We start from the raw sequence: 17,522 nt of genomic DNA, 5'->3' as shown, positions 1-17,522 counted from the left end.
CACTTCCTGTTGACGCCCAGACCCTCCTGCACCTCGGGCAGGTTCAGGTAGGTGTCCAGCACCTCAAACTCGGCGTAGCACAGGGGGCCCACGCATGGCTTGCGGATGTCATACACGTTCATGCCCGGGTTGGCTGCGAGCGGCACAGGGGGAGGTGTTCAGGGGGCTGGCATGAATGTGACTGGGGTCCTGGGCCAGGGCAGGTGGACAGGCCCGCTGCCGGTGTTGATCACTTCATGGCAGCTCACATGCCCGCACAGCGATCATCCTGCGACCAGAGAGCCTTGCAAGACAGTCTCGGCTACAAGTCCACCAAGATGTGCCAGCAATCCCGACACCCAGGACGCCCACGAGCCAGCCGCAGGCCGGGACCCCTTCAGCACCTACGCACCCGCCATGAGGGGAACAAAGGTGACGGCCTGGCAGAAGTTGACTGCCAGCAGGCACTCCCACTGCCACTTGAACTGGTCGCACACGCCCAGCGACCAGCGGCACAGGGGGTTGATCTGGGGAGTTGGGAGGGGAGGAGGGGGGGGCAAGTGGGCTGGGGGCAGACACCGGCAGGAGCCCGTCGCAACCAAAAGGTCACACCGCACCCACCAGCCACCCCTTGGAGGTGAGGCACGCACCAGAGACACGTAGCTGTACAGCGTGCGCCCTATCTTCCCGTTGGCGAGCAGGTAGTCTGCGTAGGCGCCATACTGCGTGGGAGGATGGAGCAGGGGCTGCTGAGCGTTGGTTTTGGTTCTGCAAGGCATGCATTCAACCTAGATTATCTGCCCAACAACAGCAGCTCTTATTGCAGGAGCGGCGACTGGCCCTCCTGGCCATAGCAGGCTCTCCCTGGCCTGCCCTCGTTCCCTACTCTCCACCAGCCTGCCTGGATCGCAGGGTTGGTGAGGCCATTGCCGATGGCCAGGCCCTTGAGGGGAAAGGGCGTCGCAACCTCCCCCGATTTGGATGCGCGGAAGAGGCGGCTGGCGACGGCCGGGACGTAGTGGCCTGTGATGGTGACGACTCCGCTGTGAGGCTGACACAGGATGGCAGGAGGAGCAGCAGCGTGGCACTCGCGGTAACAGACAGGGCCCAGGGGACACAGGCGGGTGGTGTATGCCAGCGGAGCACAGCATCTCCATCCCCTCAACACCCTGCCATGCCCTGCAAGAACCGCTCTCCCTCCGCCCACCTGCATAGCTCTCGCCCGTGATGAACAGGTCCTTGCCCGCCAGCTCCGGCCGGACCTCATAGAGGGCGAGGAAGAAGTCCAGCATGTCATTTGACACGCACTTCTCGTCGAAACAGCGGTCGTCGTCCGAGGTGGAGTAGGAAAAGCCGGTGTATAGGGGCTGGTCCACAAAGATCATGTTGGCCGACACGTCCCAGCCATAGGTCGTCTCCTCCACCGTCTGGTTGGGCGAGAGGCGGTAAGGGCCGTTCTCGAAGAAGACGGCCAGCTCGCTGGAGCAACCTGGGCCGCCTGGGGATCAGGCAAGGGGGCAATCAAGGGTTTAAAATCTCATGCGCTTTGGCGCAGTGGCAGGGTGCAACAAAGCCAGTGTTGATGGTACCTAGTGGGAAGCGTCCAGGCAGAATCTGGGTTTTGCATCCCCATCTTCCACAAGATCATCAAGTGGAGGTGACCTGAATGAGGATCGATATAGCATCTCTTCGTGGCAGGTCAAAACATTGCCCCACCACACCCTCGCTGTCCCACACCTACCTGTCATCCACAGAACGAGTGGTGCATTCTCAGGATCCTCCCTGGCCTGAAAGTAGAAAAAGAACATGTGCCCATCCGTTGTTCTGCAGGTGGGGAGATCCTTTGGAGGATGGGGACTCGCAGGGTGCTGTACAGACTCCTGTCACCCTCCCAGGCCCGATCATGAACGTCGCCTGTCCCCACACCTGTTGAGGTCGTAGTAGCCACTGTAGCGTTCAGGCTCCTTCCCGACACCCAGGCCCTTGGTGGGGCGGTCCATCGGTAGCGATATGGGTTGCATGCTCAGACGCTCTGGGTGGGCGGCACGGTATGCCGAGGCAGCCCCAACGCACAGCAGACCGAGGAAGACTACCCTCCCGATCACTCCGTGACGTAGACACAGCCCCGCCATTGGATAAATCTCCGGATCCTACAATGCTCTTATTCGAATTCTATATTTATTGTGCAGACTTGATCCCGAGTTGGGTGATCGCTGTTTTGTTCACATCCATTCATGAGAACCGAGACCCCAGTATTGCATTCCCGCGTAAAAGTCATGCATGGTTGCAAAATTTCCGCGGACCTCTTGCTGTCTCGTGCTCGGTTCCCACAGCCAAACTGAGCCCCCTCGGGACGTACACTCGATTTTTCTGTACATAAACTGTCAGCCGAGCGTCAGGCGCGGTGTCTTTGGACAAAATGAACACACGGAGGGGCGGGCAGGCCCAGAGGGAGCCCGCCCGGGCTCCCAATCCCCCCGCTCCCTTCATTATAAAGACGTAAGCGCCTGGTGTATGTGTGGGAATTTGATCAGTGTAGCATGTCCTCCTGCTCAGGGCTCCTCCCGCCTGGAGGCTGTCCACACCTGACCCTGCTCCTCCACCCTCTGCTCACAAGGTATGAGCTCATCGAGGACCCCTCCACCGACGAGATCATCTCCTGGAACGAGGATGGCACTAGGTGTGTTGGTAGACCGCGAGGCGGGTGTGTTGACGCCTCACTGCCCCTGCGCCTGTGCTGTGCGTATCATGCATGTCCTGTCCCTTCCCGCGCATGCCTCGCCTCCCCCATACTGTGCCCTGTCTGCCCCTCCCTCCTCCTCACCCCGCCCTGCCTCCTTCCGCTGATGCCTCACCCCCCCCTCCCCTCCCACCAGCTTCATCGTGTGGAAGAACGCGGAGTTTGCGCGCGACCTGCTACACCTCCACTTCAAGCACAGCAATTTCTCCAGCTTCGTGCGCCAGCTGAACACCTACGGCTTCCGCAAGGTGGACCCGGACCGCTGGGAGTTTGCCAACGAGCTCTTCCTGCGCGGCCAGCGCCACCTGCTGGGCGGCATCGTCCGGCGCAAGCCCGCCGCTGACGTCGGCCGTCCCGGCGGCAGCGCTCCCGGCCGCGACGCCGGCGCGCTGTCAGCGGTGGAGCTGGGCGCCTACGGCGGCCTGGCCGCGGAGGTGGAGACCCTGCAGCGCGACAAGCGCCTGCTGGTCACCGAGGTCATCCGCCTGCGCCAGGCTCAGGCGGGGACCGAGGCCACGCTGCACGGCCTGCAACACCGCCTGGACGTCACCGAGGCGCGGCAACAGCAGATGGTGGGCTTCCTGGCCAAGGCCATGCACCATCCGGCCCTGGTCCAGCAGTTCATGGGGGGCGCCCCCGCCCTGCAACGCATCGACGACGGGAGGAGTGAGTGCAGTGGTGTGACATCTTTTGGGGTTTATGGAGGGTGGTGTGTGTGTGTGTTGGTCTGTGTGTGTGTCCATCAGCCCAGCCCTGGGGGCTCGGCGGCTGCGAGCCTTGGGTGCGCCCCGGGTTCCCGTGTTGCATCAGACCCGAGCTCGCAATCCTGGCCCCAACACCCCCGGCCCCCCCCCCCCCCCATCACCCCCCAGGGCGCAAGAAGCGGCGGGGCGGGCGCGCGCGGGCGGCGGGCGCCGACTCCGACAGCGAGGGCTCCGTGGAGGACAGCGTGGCGGGGCAGGGCGCCGCCAGCAGCACCTCCACTGCCGGCGCCGACTCCGGGGTCACCGGCGGTGCCCCCCCCGCCACGACCAGCGCATGATCGTGCACGGGGGCGTCGGCGCGGGCGATGCGCCGGGCGAGCCCGGGTCGCTGGCCGAGCTGGCGCAGGCCTTCATGCAGCTGCTGAACACCCAGTCACAGCCCATCGGCCCTCCCCCCCCCTTCGCGCCGCCCGCGCCCGCAGGCGGCGCCGCCTGGCTGCACGACGCTGCCGCGGCCTCGCCGCCGCGAGCGCCGGCGGCGGGGTGGGGCGGCATGCCTGCCATCCCCCTCTCGCCCCCGGGGCCCGCCCACCCGGGCGCGATGGAGGGCCTGCTGGGCGAGGGCGGCGCGCGCGTGGAGGCGCCCAGCCTGGTCACCAGCTCGCCTGTGCTGGGCGACGCGCCCGGCTTCGGGCCCCTGGACGCCGGGCCGGGGCCCACCATCACCGAGGTGGGGCCGGAGCCGCTGGGCGAGCTGCCGGGCCTGGACGGCTTCTCCCTGGACGACTTGGAGTTTGACCACCTCGCCGACGTCGACAGGGTGGGTGAGGGGGTGGGGAAGTGGGGAAGAAGTGGAGTTTGCGCGCTGGGGCTCACGTGAGGAAGCCCGGGACCAGGCTCCAGGATGGTTGCTTCGTGTGGAGGGGTGCCCACCAGCGCAGCAGGTCGGCACATTGGGACCGCGCGCGGCCGGATGATCTCGGTACAACTGACGACCAGGCAACCTCGGGCCTGGGCCAGCATGGACTGGGATCAATGGCCGTCAGCCCCCCGCCGCACCCTCCCCTCCACAGTCGCTCTTGAATGGTGGACCCGGGGCAACCCAGTTCGGAGACCCCTACTGGAATCTGCCGAGTGCTGCAGAGGTCTCCTCCCCTTCCTTCAACATGCCCGACTTTGGCGACCTAGGACCCATCATCAGCGAACCGGCCGACAACTCCTGAGGCCCACGTCGCACCCCTCCTCCCCCCCCCCTCCCCGCCAGTGTACCTTGATGCACCCCTTGAGACCCCTGACCCTGCCCCATGTACTCTTTGATTTGCAGCTGGCTGGCCCCTCCCCGGGGGAAAGCCGCTCGCGCTTCCTTCATTCCTTCAACCAAGTCAGACCACATTAAATCATGCCACAAAAAATTGGACCATTTGGAAGGAACAGCCAACACTGGGGGAGGATGGGTATGGTGCAATCACACCGAGGCCATTGCAAGTAATAGGAGGGGGGGGTAACATGTCTGGAACCATCTCGACACAGCTGAACAGCCCATGCCATCGACCAAAAGTCTGCTCCAGCGATGAGAGTCTGCATCACACCAGCTTGGCGATGTCGTCGGCGATGGCGCCGGGCGTGGTGGTGCTGCCATAGCGCTTCACCACCTTGCCCTCCTTGTCGACGAGGAACTTGGTGAAGTCTGCGGACGTCGGAAATTTGGCCGGGGGGAGGACATTATGCAACTGGATGGAGGCAAGTCGTCAGCCACAGCTGCCACTAGCACAATAAAGCCATCACATCCGTTTACCCACGGGATGTTCAGCATGAACTCATTTTCTTGCAGCAGCCATGTTCCAGAATGCACAGCCAAAACTCACTCCACTTGATTCCGTCCACCAGGAAACCGCCCTTCTCGCCCTTGAGCCACTTCCACAAAGGGTCAGCTGTCGGGTGTGCAGCAAGAGATTGAGATCAGAAGCTGACTAGAATACTGGGAGGATAGACGGTACACCAGAACAGACTCCCCGCCCATCTCACTGGGAAGCCACTGGCCCAAATATGCTCCCACCACAGATCAGGCCCACACAACCCACCATCGCTGCCGTTCACATTGATCTTGGCAAACAGGGGGAAGTTGGCCCCCTTGCTCTTGGCAAAGGCCTTGATCTCCTCGGCGGTACCGGGCTCCTGCTTCCCAAACTGGTTGCAGGGGAAGGCGAGGACCTCGAAACCCTTGCTGTTGAACTTGCTCTGCAGCTCCACCAGCTCAAGGTACTGGGGCGTGAAACCGCACTGCGTGGGGAGCCGAGATTATATACGTTTGATTCAAGACATGCTGAGTGAGATCCGGGCGATCAGCCACCTACAGGCAGCTGGACGGAGGACGGCGGCCAACCCCCCCAGAGAACACTCACCATCAAGACCCTAAACAAAACCACACCTGTGAGGCAACGTTCACGATCAGCAGGACCTTGTTCTTGTAGCGGTTCAGAGGGACGTTCTGGCCATCGATGCTCTGCAGGTTGAAAAGGGCCGGGGGCCATGGTCGCAAAAGGGGTAGACCGTGGAAACCCTGCTTCCAGGCAAGTTCCAGCCCACCTCCCAGCTCCCGACCCCGCCGCACCGTCACGGAGAAATCGTACACGGTTCCAGGCATGGTGCCGACTGCTGCACGCACGGAGGTGGTGAAGGCTCTCGAAGGCCTGGCACGGGTGAAGGCCGGGGCGCTGAGTCTTGCGGCGAAGGCGGGCTTCTGGACGAGCCGGGAGCAGCTTTGCATGTGCGAGACTGCGGAGACGGAGGTCGATTTGGTGCCCAGGCAGGAGGCTGCGACTCTGGAGGCCATGACTGGGCTGGGTGGTGTCTCTGTCAGCAGGACGTGAGAGGTTTACGTTGCGGTGATCGTGGGTTTTGATATAGGCGCCCCATCTCCGAGTGTGAGGTGGACAGGTGCTGCCCGTGCATCCAAGATCCCCTGCGATTCTCTCGTTGCAAATTTGGGTGAAGTGAAGGAAGCTGTGCCACAAGGGAACTTTCAAGTCACAGTCAGAGGCTAGATTGGTGATCTGTCAACTTACAACATGGGTGGTGAGGGGTCTGGCATCGTCAATGATCGCGGTGAGGAGGGCTGTGGGAAGAGGGGGCTGGTCCGGGGTCATGTCTGTCAGGGTACGTGGGGAGGCATGCGATGGCTTGCGCATCGGGTCAAAGTCGTCTTTCCGCCCCCTCAACCTGCAGGCGTCAGGGGCGGCCGGGTACCGCGGCATTCGCGTCGGCGACCTGGCGGAGGTACTGCTTGGCGGCCTGGACCTGCTGCCGCACCGTCGCCAAGGGGTCGTCCGCGTCGGAAACCCTCGTCCCCAGTCGGAGCTCCTCCCCGGCTGGGGGCCTCTTGTGGTGGACCCCGGGGATGTCGCGGCCCAGCGGACCGCGCCCGCCGCCGGGCATCGGCCGGTCTGCCCGCCGCCCCCTGCCCTCGTCGCCCCACTCCGGTGGGTGGTGTACGGCGCGGATGCGGCCCTGCGATGTGTGGAGATGAGGTGTGCACAAGGCTTGAGGAGCTGGGTGGGACGCAAGGGAGCTGGTGCCGGGGGGCGGAGATGTGAGACGGGAGCCCTGGCCCTGGAACTGTTGGACATGCGTCGGACACGGCACGCCACCCGAGCCGTTCCCTCAAGCCACCTCCTCCCACCTCCCGGTGCCCGGGCGGCGAGGCGGCACGCGCGGCGCCCCGCCGCTGCGCTGGCCCGTCGTGGAGCGCATCGAACACGTCGCCGTCGCCTTCATCGTCGAATCGGCCCTGCGCCGCGCCGCCCCGCCTCCCCCCGGGCGGCCCCCGGGGACCCGCACCCCGCAGTCGGTCCAGCTGCATGCGCGCCAGGTCCAGCTGGCGCGCAGCGGACTGGCGCGCCGCCTCGGTGCGCTCTAGCGCGGCGCGTGCCTTGTTGGCCTCGGCCTTTGGGGAGGAAGGGGGAGTGGGGCAGAGGGTGGGAGGCCGGCGCTGGATTCACACGCGGGCGGGCGCATGGGGCGACTGCCGAGTCGATCACGCAACCACCGCACCCCGTCACCTGGTACTGGCGCGCCGCGCGCTCCGCCTCCCCCCTCGCCTCGGCCTCCTTCCCGGCCAGCAGCTGGGCATGCAGCGCCCGCTCCTGGTCCAGCTGGGCGGCGGTGCTGGAGGCCAGCTCCTCCGCGGCCGCGGCCTGGGTTGGCAGGGGGTTGCGGGGGAGCGCTGTAGCTTTGGCAGGGCACGATGCAGTTGTGTGCTGAGGACTCCAGGCACCAGGCCAGTGCGGCCCGGCCCAGCTGCCCTTGGCACCAGTTTGCCACCCCATCCCCCCTTGATCCCTCTCTATCGCTGCCATGCATTCTCCACCCCCGGTTCCCTCCACCTACAACGCCTTCCTCCCCCCAGCCACCCACCCCAGCCACCCACCCTGGAGACGGCCAGCGCCACGTCGCGGGCCAGCTCCTCGGCCCGCGCCGCCTCCTCGCGCGCCGCCCTTTCCAGGTCCGCGCGGTCCAGGGCCCAGGCCTGCGCGTCGCGGCGGCAGCCTTCCAGCGACAGCCGCGCCGTGTCCAGCAGCGCCTGGGCGGCGGCGGCGGCGGAGCGCGCGCGCTCCGCCTCCAGCGCCGCGGCTGCGCTTTCCTCCCGGTGCCGCGCGGCCTCGGCCTCCAGGCGTGCGCAGCGCTCGCGCAGGCACGCGCCCGCCTCGGCCTCGTCGCGCAGCGCGGCCTCGGCGGCGGCGACGCGCTGCGCGCGCTGCGCGTCGCCGGAGGCCAGCGCCTCGTACCGCCGCTCCAGCGACCCCAGCGTGCCCAGCGCAGACTCGAAGCGTGCGACCACGGCGGCCAGGCCCCGCTCCCGCTCCGCGCCTTCCTCCTCGCTGGCGCGCAGGCGGGCGCGCAGGTCCTCGGCCTCGCGCGCGCGCGCCTCGGCAGCCGCCAGGTTGGAGGCCTGGGCCCGGGCCTGCGCGTCGCGCTCGGCCAGCGCGCGCCGCGCCTCCGCCAGCGCCTGGGATGTGTGTGCGGGGGGATTGGGAGTGAAGGTAGGGGGTGGCTGGCGGATTTGGGTGGCGCAGCCGAGGCGCTCGCCCCCATTCCCAGCCTCGTGCTGGAAGCGTCCTGCCACCCACCGAGGCGCTGCTGGAGGCCTCGCTGCGCAGCGTGGCCACCTGGGACTCCAGCTTCGCCAGCTCAGCGTCCCGATCGTGCAAGAGCTGTAGGGGGTGTGGTGTCCAGAGGGTCACTGCGACCCTCGAAGGCGCACATGCAAAACTAGCCCCCCAACAGCAGAACCCATGCGCGCCGACATCACGTCACCCACGCATGCATACCTTCAGGTTGTACTTGAAGTCGCTCGTGATCTGGTCCATCTGCTGTCGGAGCAGCTGAGCCTCGGGGTCAGGCACGGTGCTCATCGATGGGGCTGACGGCTGCATGGCGACATAGTGTGAGGAGGGTGGGGAGGGGGGATCAGGTGAGTCAGATCCAAACACAGGCAGACATTTCTCATCTTGCCTCAGGCTAGATGGCACACACTATCGGAACCTGCAGACAATGCCAAGAACGAGCCATCCATTAAGGATGCTACCACCCACGACACTGACGAACAGTGCACAACGCACTCTGAAGGCAGAGAGTCCGAAAGCCGGCGTCCGCTTCTCAGCCTGTTGTGGCGGTGTGAATTGATGGGATCTTGATGCAAGGCGCGGCGATCAGGATGAATTGCGGCATGCCGTCGCACACCCCATTCCCCAGTCCTCGACCACACTCCCAGTACCTCGAGCTGGCGAGAGAGGCTGCGCAGAGTGCTTCCAGGCGTGGCGTATTTGGACGCGGATTCCATCCCAGGATCCTCGCCGTCTTGTTCCCAACGCTCGTCCCAGTTTGTCGGGTCTGTGCCGGCTGCAAGCGGTTGTCCGCAGCGAGCGAGTCACAGGTCCCAGCCGGGACCCCACGGAGCGAGTATCGCAGTCATGAAGCACCGATATCGGCCAAGTATGAAGAGGGCGCACTCCATCCGGCATCCTGACGGTGACGGTACGTGCTACCTGTTCCCAAGTCAGCGACGTCCCGGTGGTTGGGTTCAAATGCAGGAGCTCGCAGCACGCACCGCAGCAAACTTCCGCCCGGTCCAGGTCGAGGACGAGATGCAGGGGCAGATTTTGACCGGGTCCCCCGATCGCCAGGGAGTCAAGTGCCTGCCGTAGCGCTATCCGACCTCCTTGCCTTGCAAGAATCTGAAACCTTGTGGGCTTGCCAGTGGCCATGCCGGGTGCAGTGATGGAGGAGTCCGATCACAACCTGTACAACCTTCTCGGTCTGGGACCCAAGGCAAAGGATACCGAGGTGGGATCATTGATGTTGCTTATGCTAACATTGGAATCCTTGCGTCTCTGTGACGAGTGAACCTCCCTCGGTGGGACAACTCTACCCACCCTCGGCGTTCAAACATGCTGCACCACGTCAACCCTTGCAGATCCGTCGGGCCTTCCGAAACCTGGTCACAAGGGCCCATCCTGACAAGGGGGGAGATGCTGCGCGTTTCAGGCTGATTCAGCAGGCTTACGAGGTCCTTTCTGACCCAAACAAGGTGCGACCGAGCAGGCCAGCCAGCAGCTGGGCACCCTGCAGGTCAACTCATTCCGCAACCCCGACGGTCGTACGCAGACCTGCCAGCCTGCTCCGTTACTCACATATTCCTCTGTCATCCCACCATGTGCAGCGGTCCCACTATGATCAGACTGGCAAGATCATCAAGACGGCCGAGGAGGAGTTCATGGACAGCTTTGCGGGGGGTGCGGGGGTGGCTCTGGTGGTATGGGCAGAGCACTTGTTTTTCGTCATGGAAATCGCTTGCCGTAGGCAAGGTTCCTAGACCTGTCTTGCGCTCCTGGGGTCTCCTCGTGGCATACGTGCATACCCCAAGAGCCCAATACCCCAACTCCCTGGACCACCCTGGGGCTTGGCTCCCTTGACTGAGGCTGCCCTTTTCCCTGTTCAATGCTCGGTGGCCTCCACAGGAGTAGCCACGCACCATGTACCAACTGCGCAGCAGCCACATGCCTCAAATACTCTTCCCCCCTCCCCACGGTCAGGCAACTATCGGGACAAGGTGCGTGCCGCCGAGACCTCGGAGGCCAGCAACATCTCGGAGCAGATCACGGTGCGCCAGTCCAAGGAGGCCGGCAGCCACGGCGCCGGCTTCGAGGCCTGGATGCGCGGGCGCGGCAGCGGCGGGGTGCAGGTCTTCACCGCCGACGACGTCATCGACCAGTTTGGCGTGGTGAAGGGTTCGTACGACGCGGTGCCCCTGCCCAGGATCAAGGCCCACGCTGTGCGCTGCTCCGGCGCCGGCAGGCCGCGCGAGGTGCTGGGCGTGGAGGCCGAGGAGCTGCCTGCCGAGCTGGAGTGGGGCCAGGTCCTCGTCAGCATACGCTACGCGGCGGTTAACCCGGCCGACCTCTACACTGTGGCCACGGGCGGGACCTACGGCCAGGAGCACGTGTCCGTCCCCTTTGTACCCGGGCACGACGCCGTCGGGGTCATCGTCAAGGCAAGAGAGGGGGTGGGGGTGTTTTGGGGGGATCCTGCGGGCGGCAGGGGTTTGAGTGGCGCCGGGATTCAATCGTCTGGAGGCTTTCACCGTGCAGGGGGCTGCCTCCCAAAGGAACCTCTGCATCCCTAGTGGCCTTGGCAGAACCCTCACTTCCATGCATGCATGGGCTAAGAGCCTCCGTCTTGGCTACCCAGGCGGCCTCGCAGGTGCACGAGTGTCTTGTGCCCGCCTGCTCACCCCCTTCCTCCCTCTCCTTCACCCATTCTTCCAGACCGGACCTGGCGTGAAGGGCCTGCACGAGAACGACTGGGTGGTCCCCCTGAAGCCCTTCCTGGGCACCTGGCGCTCGCTGCTGGTGGCGGCGGAGAAGGATCTGCTCCGCCTGGCGCCCGACGCCATGCCCATGGAGCAGTGCGCGGTGCTGCGGGAGACGCTGACCGCGTACCGCCTGCTGGAGGATGCGCCGGGTCTCAAGGTGGGCGGGAGGCGCTGGTGGGGATGGAAGATGGCTGGGGCTGGGCGTGGAGGTGAAGGGGCCTGCCCTTTGGCTGGGACCCTAGTCGTGCGTCAGGCTGGCACTCAATTGGTCCATGAAGTGTGCACTTTGCCGCAGGCATGATTTCCAGTTCCTTTCCGATCCCGCGCAGTGTATGGCATGCCCCTCCCAGAGCACTTGGATTCCTCACGCCCTGTCAACTCCCCCCTCCCCCCCCCGCAGCCCGGCGACTGCGTGGCCCTGAACGCGGCCAATTCCGCCGTGGGCCAGATGGTTCTCCAGCTGGCAAGCCTGCTCCGCCTCAGGACGGTGGCCGTCGTCTCCGACGACGCGGGCGGCGACTTTGACAAGACCGCGGACTGGCTGAAGTCCCTGGGCGCCTCGGTGGTCCTGCCCGACCGCGGCAACCTGAAGGTGGGGCGGGTGCATGCCGGCGGCTGTGACGCGGGTCGCAGCAATTGCCGCTGCCTGCAGCACTGTGTCTGGCTGCACACGGCCCAGGCGGTAGGCTGCCTGAGAAGGTGTGCCGCGACCCTTGGCAGCCTTCGACATCTGGCAGACGCGCACGTCACCATTTGGGTACAGTCATTGCACTGTGCACCATGCTGCCCGGAGCTTTCCACCTCTGGTGTTGCTGTACACAAGTTGTATGAAGCTCAACACCCCCCACCCATGAATCCACACCAGGCCGAGCTGGACAAGCTCAAGTTCTTCGCCAAGCCAAAGCTGGCCCTGGATGCGGTGGGGGGACTGAGCTCCACCCGCCTCTCAGACATGCTGGCGGAGGGGGGCCAGCTGGTGGTGTACGGCTGCATGTCCGGCAAGTCTCCCACCTGGACCTGGCACTCCTGGGTGTTCCAGGGCATCCAGGTGACTGGGAAGGGCTGGGTGGAGTATCTGGAAAGGGCGACTGGCTGCTGCACGGCAATTGCTCGTGGCTTGTCCGAGGCAGAGGATGTTGTGAGAGGATCGGCACACAGCTCATCATAGCGTATCACGCGGAGGAACAGGCAGCTTGGCTCCAAGCTCCTCTGACCGAGGCGCGCCCAAGCACATCATCGCATGTCCCCTCTCACTGGCCACAAACCCCCGCTCTTCAAACGCAACCAGGTGCGGGGCTTCAACATCCGGCGCTGGGTGCAGGAGCACCGCAAGCGGGTCCCTGTCTTGCTGGAAAGCATCGCCAAGCTGGTGAACGCGGGCAAACTCACAGCCGCCTACACCGAGTGAGTTTGGAAGGGCATGGAGGGGGAGGGCAGGGGCCGCAGGCGTCGCATCCAGGACCTGGGCGCCGCAGACCTGCGCTGCGCTGGGTGCCAAGGCATGGCTGCCGGGCCTCGCCTGGCGCTCCCGAGCCCATGCTCTGGCCCTGCCTCCCACATCGTCATCGCAGGTACGAGCTCGCCACCGAGTTTGGCGAGGCGCTGGAGCACGCGCTGGAAAGGGGGAAGAACACCAAGGTCCTGCTCAAGGTGTCGGACGTCGGTGTGCAGTACTGAGCTGGCGGCGTGGTACCAGGCATGCAGACCTGCGGTGTCCAGGCAGGGCTGGCTGGGGGCGAGGACCCTGGTGGCTGGGAAGTTTTGTTGTCGCAGCAGGTGCTCCCTGGTAGTTGCCCCTCGCATTCTCTGCCCCGAGTGCCCTGCCCTGACGGATTCAGCCAATATCTATGGGGGTGCTTGTCAACCATGGCATGGTGCGGACAAGGGGATGTCTGAAATAATTCAACAGTATCCAGCTGCTGCAAAGCAAACAGGCACAGGAGGGATTGCTTTTCAACACTGAAACCTGCGCTGGCAGGCACTGCAAGTCCTGCTATACTCCCAACCAGCTTGGAGCTGCGGGGTCTCCCCAACAAAGGCGGGCATGCAATGGCCTGCCGGCGCCCTGCCCGCTTCCACCCCTTCCTGGTGCCGATTACCCTTCAAGCCACCCGGGGACTGGGGAGCTGCAGCTCGGTGGTCAGGATCTGCTGCACCTCCTGCATGGAGGCCGCGTAGAAGTGGGGCCGCAGGTCCCCTTCCAGGCCCTGGCCGCGCTCCCTGTGCGTCCCCTCGGTGTCCAGGAGGATAGTCCACGCGCCCGCACGATTCCCACTCACGACCTGCATGAGGAGCGGGTGGGGACGTGCAGGGTGGTGCACGATGGTGTGGGGCCAGGTGCCGGGCCCTGCAGTGTAGGATCCTGGTCCCCTCCCCCATGACATGCAACCCCCTTTGGCAGACAGGATGACCGTCAACAGAGCTCCACCGCGCACGTCATCCTTGGCGCTGTCTCCCACCATGACCAGCTCCTGCGGCGTGATGCCCCAGTGCTCTGCAATGTGCAGCAGCGCCGCCGGGTGAGGCTGCATGATGTTGGAAAGGGGGGAGAATGAGTGTGGCTGGGGAACAATCACACGCATGGGAAGGGGGCCTCGGGAGGCAATGGCTGGAGCACGAGCGCAGCACTGCGGTCACAGCATGCATGATCAACCCCACAACCGCTGCTGCCGACGTGGACTGGGAGCAATAGCTTGCTGCCGGGTCACCTCCGCTCCCCTGCCATGTCGGTCTGCACCTTGTATGGCAGGAACTCCCGCGTGAGCACGGGCTCGAAGGGGGGCAGGTCAAAGTGCGTGGCATGGAACAGGTCCACGGCACGTTTCAAATTCCTCGTCACGAGTGCCCTGTGTGTTGGTGGTAAGAGGGCTGCTTCATCACCGCAGGCCTTGTGCGTGCGAGACGGAAGGTGTGCCCTGCACACCGCCATGAGCAGCTGCCGAATTCCGCCGTCCAGCACGCAATGGGTCGGTCACCTCTTCCCGCCCAGCCGCCGAGCGTGGCCGTCCCCCACCCCACCCGGCCCACCTGGGCACAGCTCGCTCGTCCAGGTGCTTGGCCAGCTCCTCGACCCCGGGCATGACCTGCATGGCCGCCATGCCCTCCTCCTCCACTGCGTGCAGCGCCGCCTCACGCTGCGCACGCTCTGCCGGCTCGAGCCCGGCCAGGAAGTCCAGCACGTCCTGTCCCTCGGGCACCCCCACCACCCGCCGCATCTTGGGGAAGTCCAGGACGGGGACGGTGAGGGTGCCGTCCACTTTGAACAGGGATGTATTCAGGGTACGGAGGGGGTAAGGGCGCGAGAATGGCTGCCCTGGGACTCTGAAGCAGTGTGCCCAGGGAGCACCCCATGCACCCGTGCATCGCAGCACGTGAGCGTGCCGATAACGACACCGTATACACCCCAATGAGTTCGTCGCTCTTCCTCACGCCTCACGCACTGTCTGCATGGTGGGTCACATGGAGCGGGAGTCGGTCGCCTTGTGGCTCGGCACACCGACAGCACCCCATGCACATTGGGCGATCTCGCGGTACGCACCAAACACGATGCCCCTCACGGCCTTGGACTCCGGCCCTGGACGTAGTGTGCGGAGCATGGCCATGCTGCGGCGCATGGGTGGGTGGGTGCGGCTGTCTGGTCGAGAGGGAGGACCGGCCTGTGCCACACACGCTCCTCTCATGCGGATGGGCCCGAGCCCCTAGAGCCGGAAATCTCGAGATGGACTGCGACAATATCCTTGGAGGACAACACAACAACACATTGTCCTGTGATGCGAGTTTGATGTGGGCCACCTGATTGATTGGTTCAGAGGTTCACCAGCTGGCAACGCATCACGCATGCGGTCCCTCGCCGCGGCGTTCCGAAGTGAGCATAATTCGGCCAACGACGAAAGTATACATGGATCATATGCGAATTTGGGATCCTTGGGTACGCTGCATCAACCACCGTGGTCTGACAGAGTGATTACCGGTATGACAAGCAACGCGGTGTCCCCTCGCAAGGGGGCCCACCACCCCGGTGATCTGATATCTCCACCCTCCCATATGTATGTGTCTTGTTCCACGGCATGAATAAGTGTCTCGGAGCCAGCTCTGCTACCCTGAGAGTCCCACTGAGTCGTTCAGTGGTCTACCAAACACACGACTCCCCACTGTGGGCGACATCCATCACAGCTCGTAGAATGTACTGGCCAATTTATAAATCCTACGCGGTTAAAGCAATGTTTCAATGGTCACGGGCGTCACCCCCGTGCATGGAGGTCACCCGGATGCATGCGCCCGGCCACAAACAGGTGTCACTGGCGGGCAGGGGGAAGAAAGATTCTGGGTACGGATTGTCAGGTAATTCTCTGCAGGGGCAGAAGGGCTCGGATCTCTCGCATTTAAACGTGTGTACGAACATTTGCATTCGTTTGAGCCTCCCAGACACTAGCCGTGCGGCTTTCGACTTGCAACCGGTGGCCGAGGTGGCAGTTGAGGACGTGCAATGGCCCGCTTCGGCCCCTCTACCGGAGTGGAGAAGGTGAGACCGTGATCTGTCTCGCGGCAGCACAGCGCTAGGTTTGTGGCGTGGAGTACATCACTGCGCCCCCCTCTCGCGACCCGCCGCAGCTCACGGCGGAGCTTCAAAAGAGGAGTCGGCAGCTGGACAACCTGGAGAACAGCCTCCTCACCACGAGCTCGGAACTGAAGAAGCTCAAGGAGAATCATGCCGAAACCCTAAAGGTAGGGTTTTTGGAGGCCAGTACAGCTACGGAGTGCGCCTCCCAGTGGTTCTTCAGAGGCGAGGCAGCCCCTTGCTCTTTCAGGGACGGGGGTGCTGGGGCCTTGCCTACGGCCCGTGCAGCAAGGGTGCCCTTGCTCGTGGCCCTGGACGCAACACAAAACCGTTGCGATGGCAGAGCATAGTGTATTCCCCCCGCCCCACCTCGCCCCTCATCCCCAGCCCTAAATGCTTGCCCTCCCCCCCACCCCTTTCCCCCACCCCAACACACACACACACAGACGCTGAGGGCCAAGGAGGCGGCCCTGACCTCCCTGCAGACTCAGCATGAGGCGCTCAGCCGGGCGGCCCGCCAGCGCGGCCTGGCCCTGGACATGCTTTCCTCCCAGCGCGGCGGCGTGGTGGCCTCCGGCCCCTCCCTGCCCCGCCTCACCCCCCAGGGCCCGCTCAGCCGCTCCGTGTCCAGCGAGGCCAGCGACGGCGAGAGCCCCGTGACGCTGCGCGCCGAGCTGGCGGCCCGCGACCGCCAGCTGGAGGAGCTACGCGGCGAGCTGGAGCGCGCGCGGCGCGAGACTGCGCCGGCGCCTGCGCAGGGCCGGCGCGCGGTGCCCGCCCCGATCCCCGGCGCAGCGCCGTCTGCGGCGCTGGCGGCGGAGGCCGCCACCTGGCGCACGCGCGCCGAGGCGGTGCAGCTGGAGCTGCGCAGTGCCACCGCGCGCCTGGAGGCGCGCGACGCGGCGCTGGTGGCAGCAGAGGCCGCGGCGGGGCGCGCGCGCGCCGAGGCGCACCGCGCCTCCGAGGAGGCCGCGTCGCTGCGCAGCCAGCTGGAGGGCGTGCGCGCGCTGGGCGGACAGGCCGCGGCCGACCTGCGCGGCGCGCTGCTCCGCCGCGACTCCGACCTGGCGGCCGCCGTGGCTGACGGTGAGCGCGCGGGGGACGAGCTGGAGGGCATGCGCGCCGCGCTGGCGGCCGCCTCCCGCGACCGCGAGGCGCGCGAGCTGGCCGCCGCCAACGCGGCCGCCGCGCAGGAGCGCCTTGCAGCGGAGGTCGCGGAGCGCAGCGCCGCGCTGCGCGACCTGCGCGCCGAGCTGGAGCGGCAGGCGGCCGAGGTCGCCGAGGCACGGGCGGAGGGGCGGCGCGCGGCCGATGGCCAGCGCGCCGCCGAGGCACTCATTGGCGGGCTGCGGGAGCGGGTGGAGGCCGCGGGACGCGAGCTGGAGGCCTCGCAGGCCGAGGCGCGGGCGGTGACGGGGCGGCTGGGCGTGGCGCGGGAGGAGGCAGAAGGCGCAGCGCGCGAGGCCGCCGCGTTCCGCGAGGCGCGAGACGCGGCGCTGAGCACGACCGCCGCGCTGCGCCGCTCGCTGGAGGGCGTGCAGGCGGAGGCGGAGCGCGCCGCCGACCGCCTGGCGGAGCTGGGCGCCGAGCTGGAGGTGGCACGCGGCGCGGCGGCGGCGGCCGAGGCCGCGCGCGACGAGGCGCGGCGCGTGGCCGCCGTCGCGCGCACGG

General features: G+C 65.6%; 8 protein-coding genes across 8 annotated transcripts in view; 4 read left to right on the top strand and 4 right to left on the bottom strand.

Annotated features, from left to right (window-relative positions):
• The window catches only part of F751_6887 (Serine carboxypeptidase-like 49), a gene marked incomplete at both ends in the record, with an annotated part of 3,728 nt that extends 1,749 nt beyond the window's left edge, over window positions 1–1,979 (bottom strand). The window contains 7 exons of the mRNA XM_011398495.1: window positions 4–133; window positions 392–506; window positions 630–701; window positions 866–1,002; window positions 1,187–1,468; window positions 1,721–1,803; window positions 1,906–1,979. Of these exons, the coding sequence (XP_011396797.1) occupies window positions 4–133; window positions 392–506; window positions 630–701; window positions 866–1,002; window positions 1,187–1,468; window positions 1,721–1,803; window positions 1,906–1,979 (893 nt within the window). The remainder of the gene's footprint in view (window positions 1–3; window positions 134–391; window positions 507–629; window positions 702–865; window positions 1,003–1,186; window positions 1,469–1,720; window positions 1,804–1,905) is intronic.
• Window positions 1,980–2,398: 419 nt separating this feature from the next.
• On the top strand, window positions 2,399–3,761 carry F751_6886 (Heat stress transcription factor A-1d; the record flags this gene model as incomplete). The annotated part of the gene is made up of 4 exons (XM_011398494.1): window positions 2,399–2,478; window positions 2,597–2,659; window positions 2,856–3,389; window positions 3,647–3,761. The coding sequence occupies 4 exons, from the start codon at window positions 2,399–2,401 to the stop codon at window positions 3,759–3,761; spliced, it is 792 nt and encodes a 263-aa protein (XP_011396796.1).
• Window positions 3,762–4,024: 263 nt separating this feature from the next.
• On the top strand, window positions 4,025–4,646 carry F751_6885 (hypothetical protein; the record flags this gene model as incomplete). Its single annotated transcript, XM_011398493.1, has 2 exons — window positions 4,025–4,243; window positions 4,497–4,646. 2 exons carry the CDS (start codon window positions 4,025–4,027, stop codon window positions 4,644–4,646), a joined length of 369 nt encoding a protein of 122 aa, XP_011396795.1.
• A 360-nt stretch (window positions 4,647–5,006) lies between these two features.
• On the bottom strand, window positions 5,007–6,256 carry F751_6884 (putative phospholipid hydroperoxide glutathione peroxidase; the record flags this gene model as incomplete). The annotated part of the gene is made up of 4 exons (XM_011398492.1): window positions 5,007–5,110; window positions 5,289–5,354; window positions 5,505–5,703; window positions 5,852–6,256. 4 exons carry the CDS (start codon window positions 6,254–6,256, stop codon window positions 5,007–5,009), a joined length of 774 nt encoding a protein of 257 aa, XP_011396794.1.
• Window positions 6,257–6,651: 395 nt separating this feature from the next.
• Window positions 6,652–8,855, bottom strand: F751_6883 (hypothetical protein; the record flags this gene model as incomplete). The annotated part of the gene is made up of 5 exons (XM_011398491.1): window positions 6,652–6,930; window positions 7,482–7,616; window positions 7,850–8,428; window positions 8,550–8,633; window positions 8,751–8,855. The coding sequence occupies 5 exons, from the start codon at window positions 8,853–8,855 to the stop codon at window positions 6,652–6,654; spliced, it is 1,182 nt and encodes a 393-aa protein (XP_011396793.1).
• Window positions 8,856–9,684: 829 nt separating this feature from the next.
• On the top strand, window positions 9,685–12,970 carry F751_6882 (Trans-2-enoyl-CoA reductase, mitochondrial; the record flags this gene model as incomplete). Its single annotated transcript, XM_011398490.1, has 9 exons — window positions 9,685–9,765; window positions 9,896–10,009; window positions 10,142–10,214; window positions 10,515–10,984; window positions 11,247–11,450; window positions 11,694–11,885; window positions 12,159–12,341; window positions 12,582–12,697; window positions 12,865–12,970. The coding sequence occupies 9 exons, from the start codon at window positions 9,685–9,687 to the stop codon at window positions 12,968–12,970; spliced, it is 1,539 nt and encodes a 512-aa protein (XP_011396792.1).
• A 425-nt stretch (window positions 12,971–13,395) lies between these two features.
• On the bottom strand, window positions 13,396–14,889 carry F751_6881 (Putative uncharacterized hydrolase; the record flags this gene model as incomplete). The annotated part of the gene is made up of 5 exons (XM_011398489.1): window positions 13,396–13,575; window positions 13,729–13,818; window positions 14,031–14,139; window positions 14,321–14,549; window positions 14,790–14,889. 5 exons carry the CDS (start codon window positions 14,887–14,889, stop codon window positions 13,396–13,398), a joined length of 708 nt encoding a protein of 235 aa, XP_011396791.1.
• Window positions 14,890–15,779: 890 nt separating this feature from the next.
• F751_6880 (hypothetical protein) overlaps window positions 15,780–17,522 on the top strand; it is a gene marked incomplete at both ends in the record, with an annotated part of 3,530 nt that continues 1,787 nt past the window's right edge. The window contains 4 exons of the mRNA XM_011398488.1: window positions 15,780–15,815; window positions 15,905–16,018; window positions 16,313–16,507; window positions 16,943–17,278. Of these exons, the coding sequence (XP_011396790.1) occupies window positions 15,780–15,815; window positions 15,905–16,018; window positions 16,313–16,507; window positions 16,943–17,278 (681 nt within the window). The remainder of the gene's footprint in view (window positions 15,816–15,904; window positions 16,019–16,312; window positions 16,508–16,942; window positions 17,279–17,522) is intronic.

This window comes from Auxenochlorella protothecoides, assembly GCF_000733215.1.
Source record: "Auxenochlorella protothecoides strain 0710 unplaced genomic scaffold scaffold97, whole genome shotgun sequence".
Taxonomy (NCBI): Eukaryota; Viridiplantae; Chlorophyta; class Trebouxiophyceae; order Chlorellales; family Chlorellaceae; genus Auxenochlorella; species Auxenochlorella protothecoides.
This window is presented reverse-complemented; position numbering and strand designations above follow the sequence as displayed.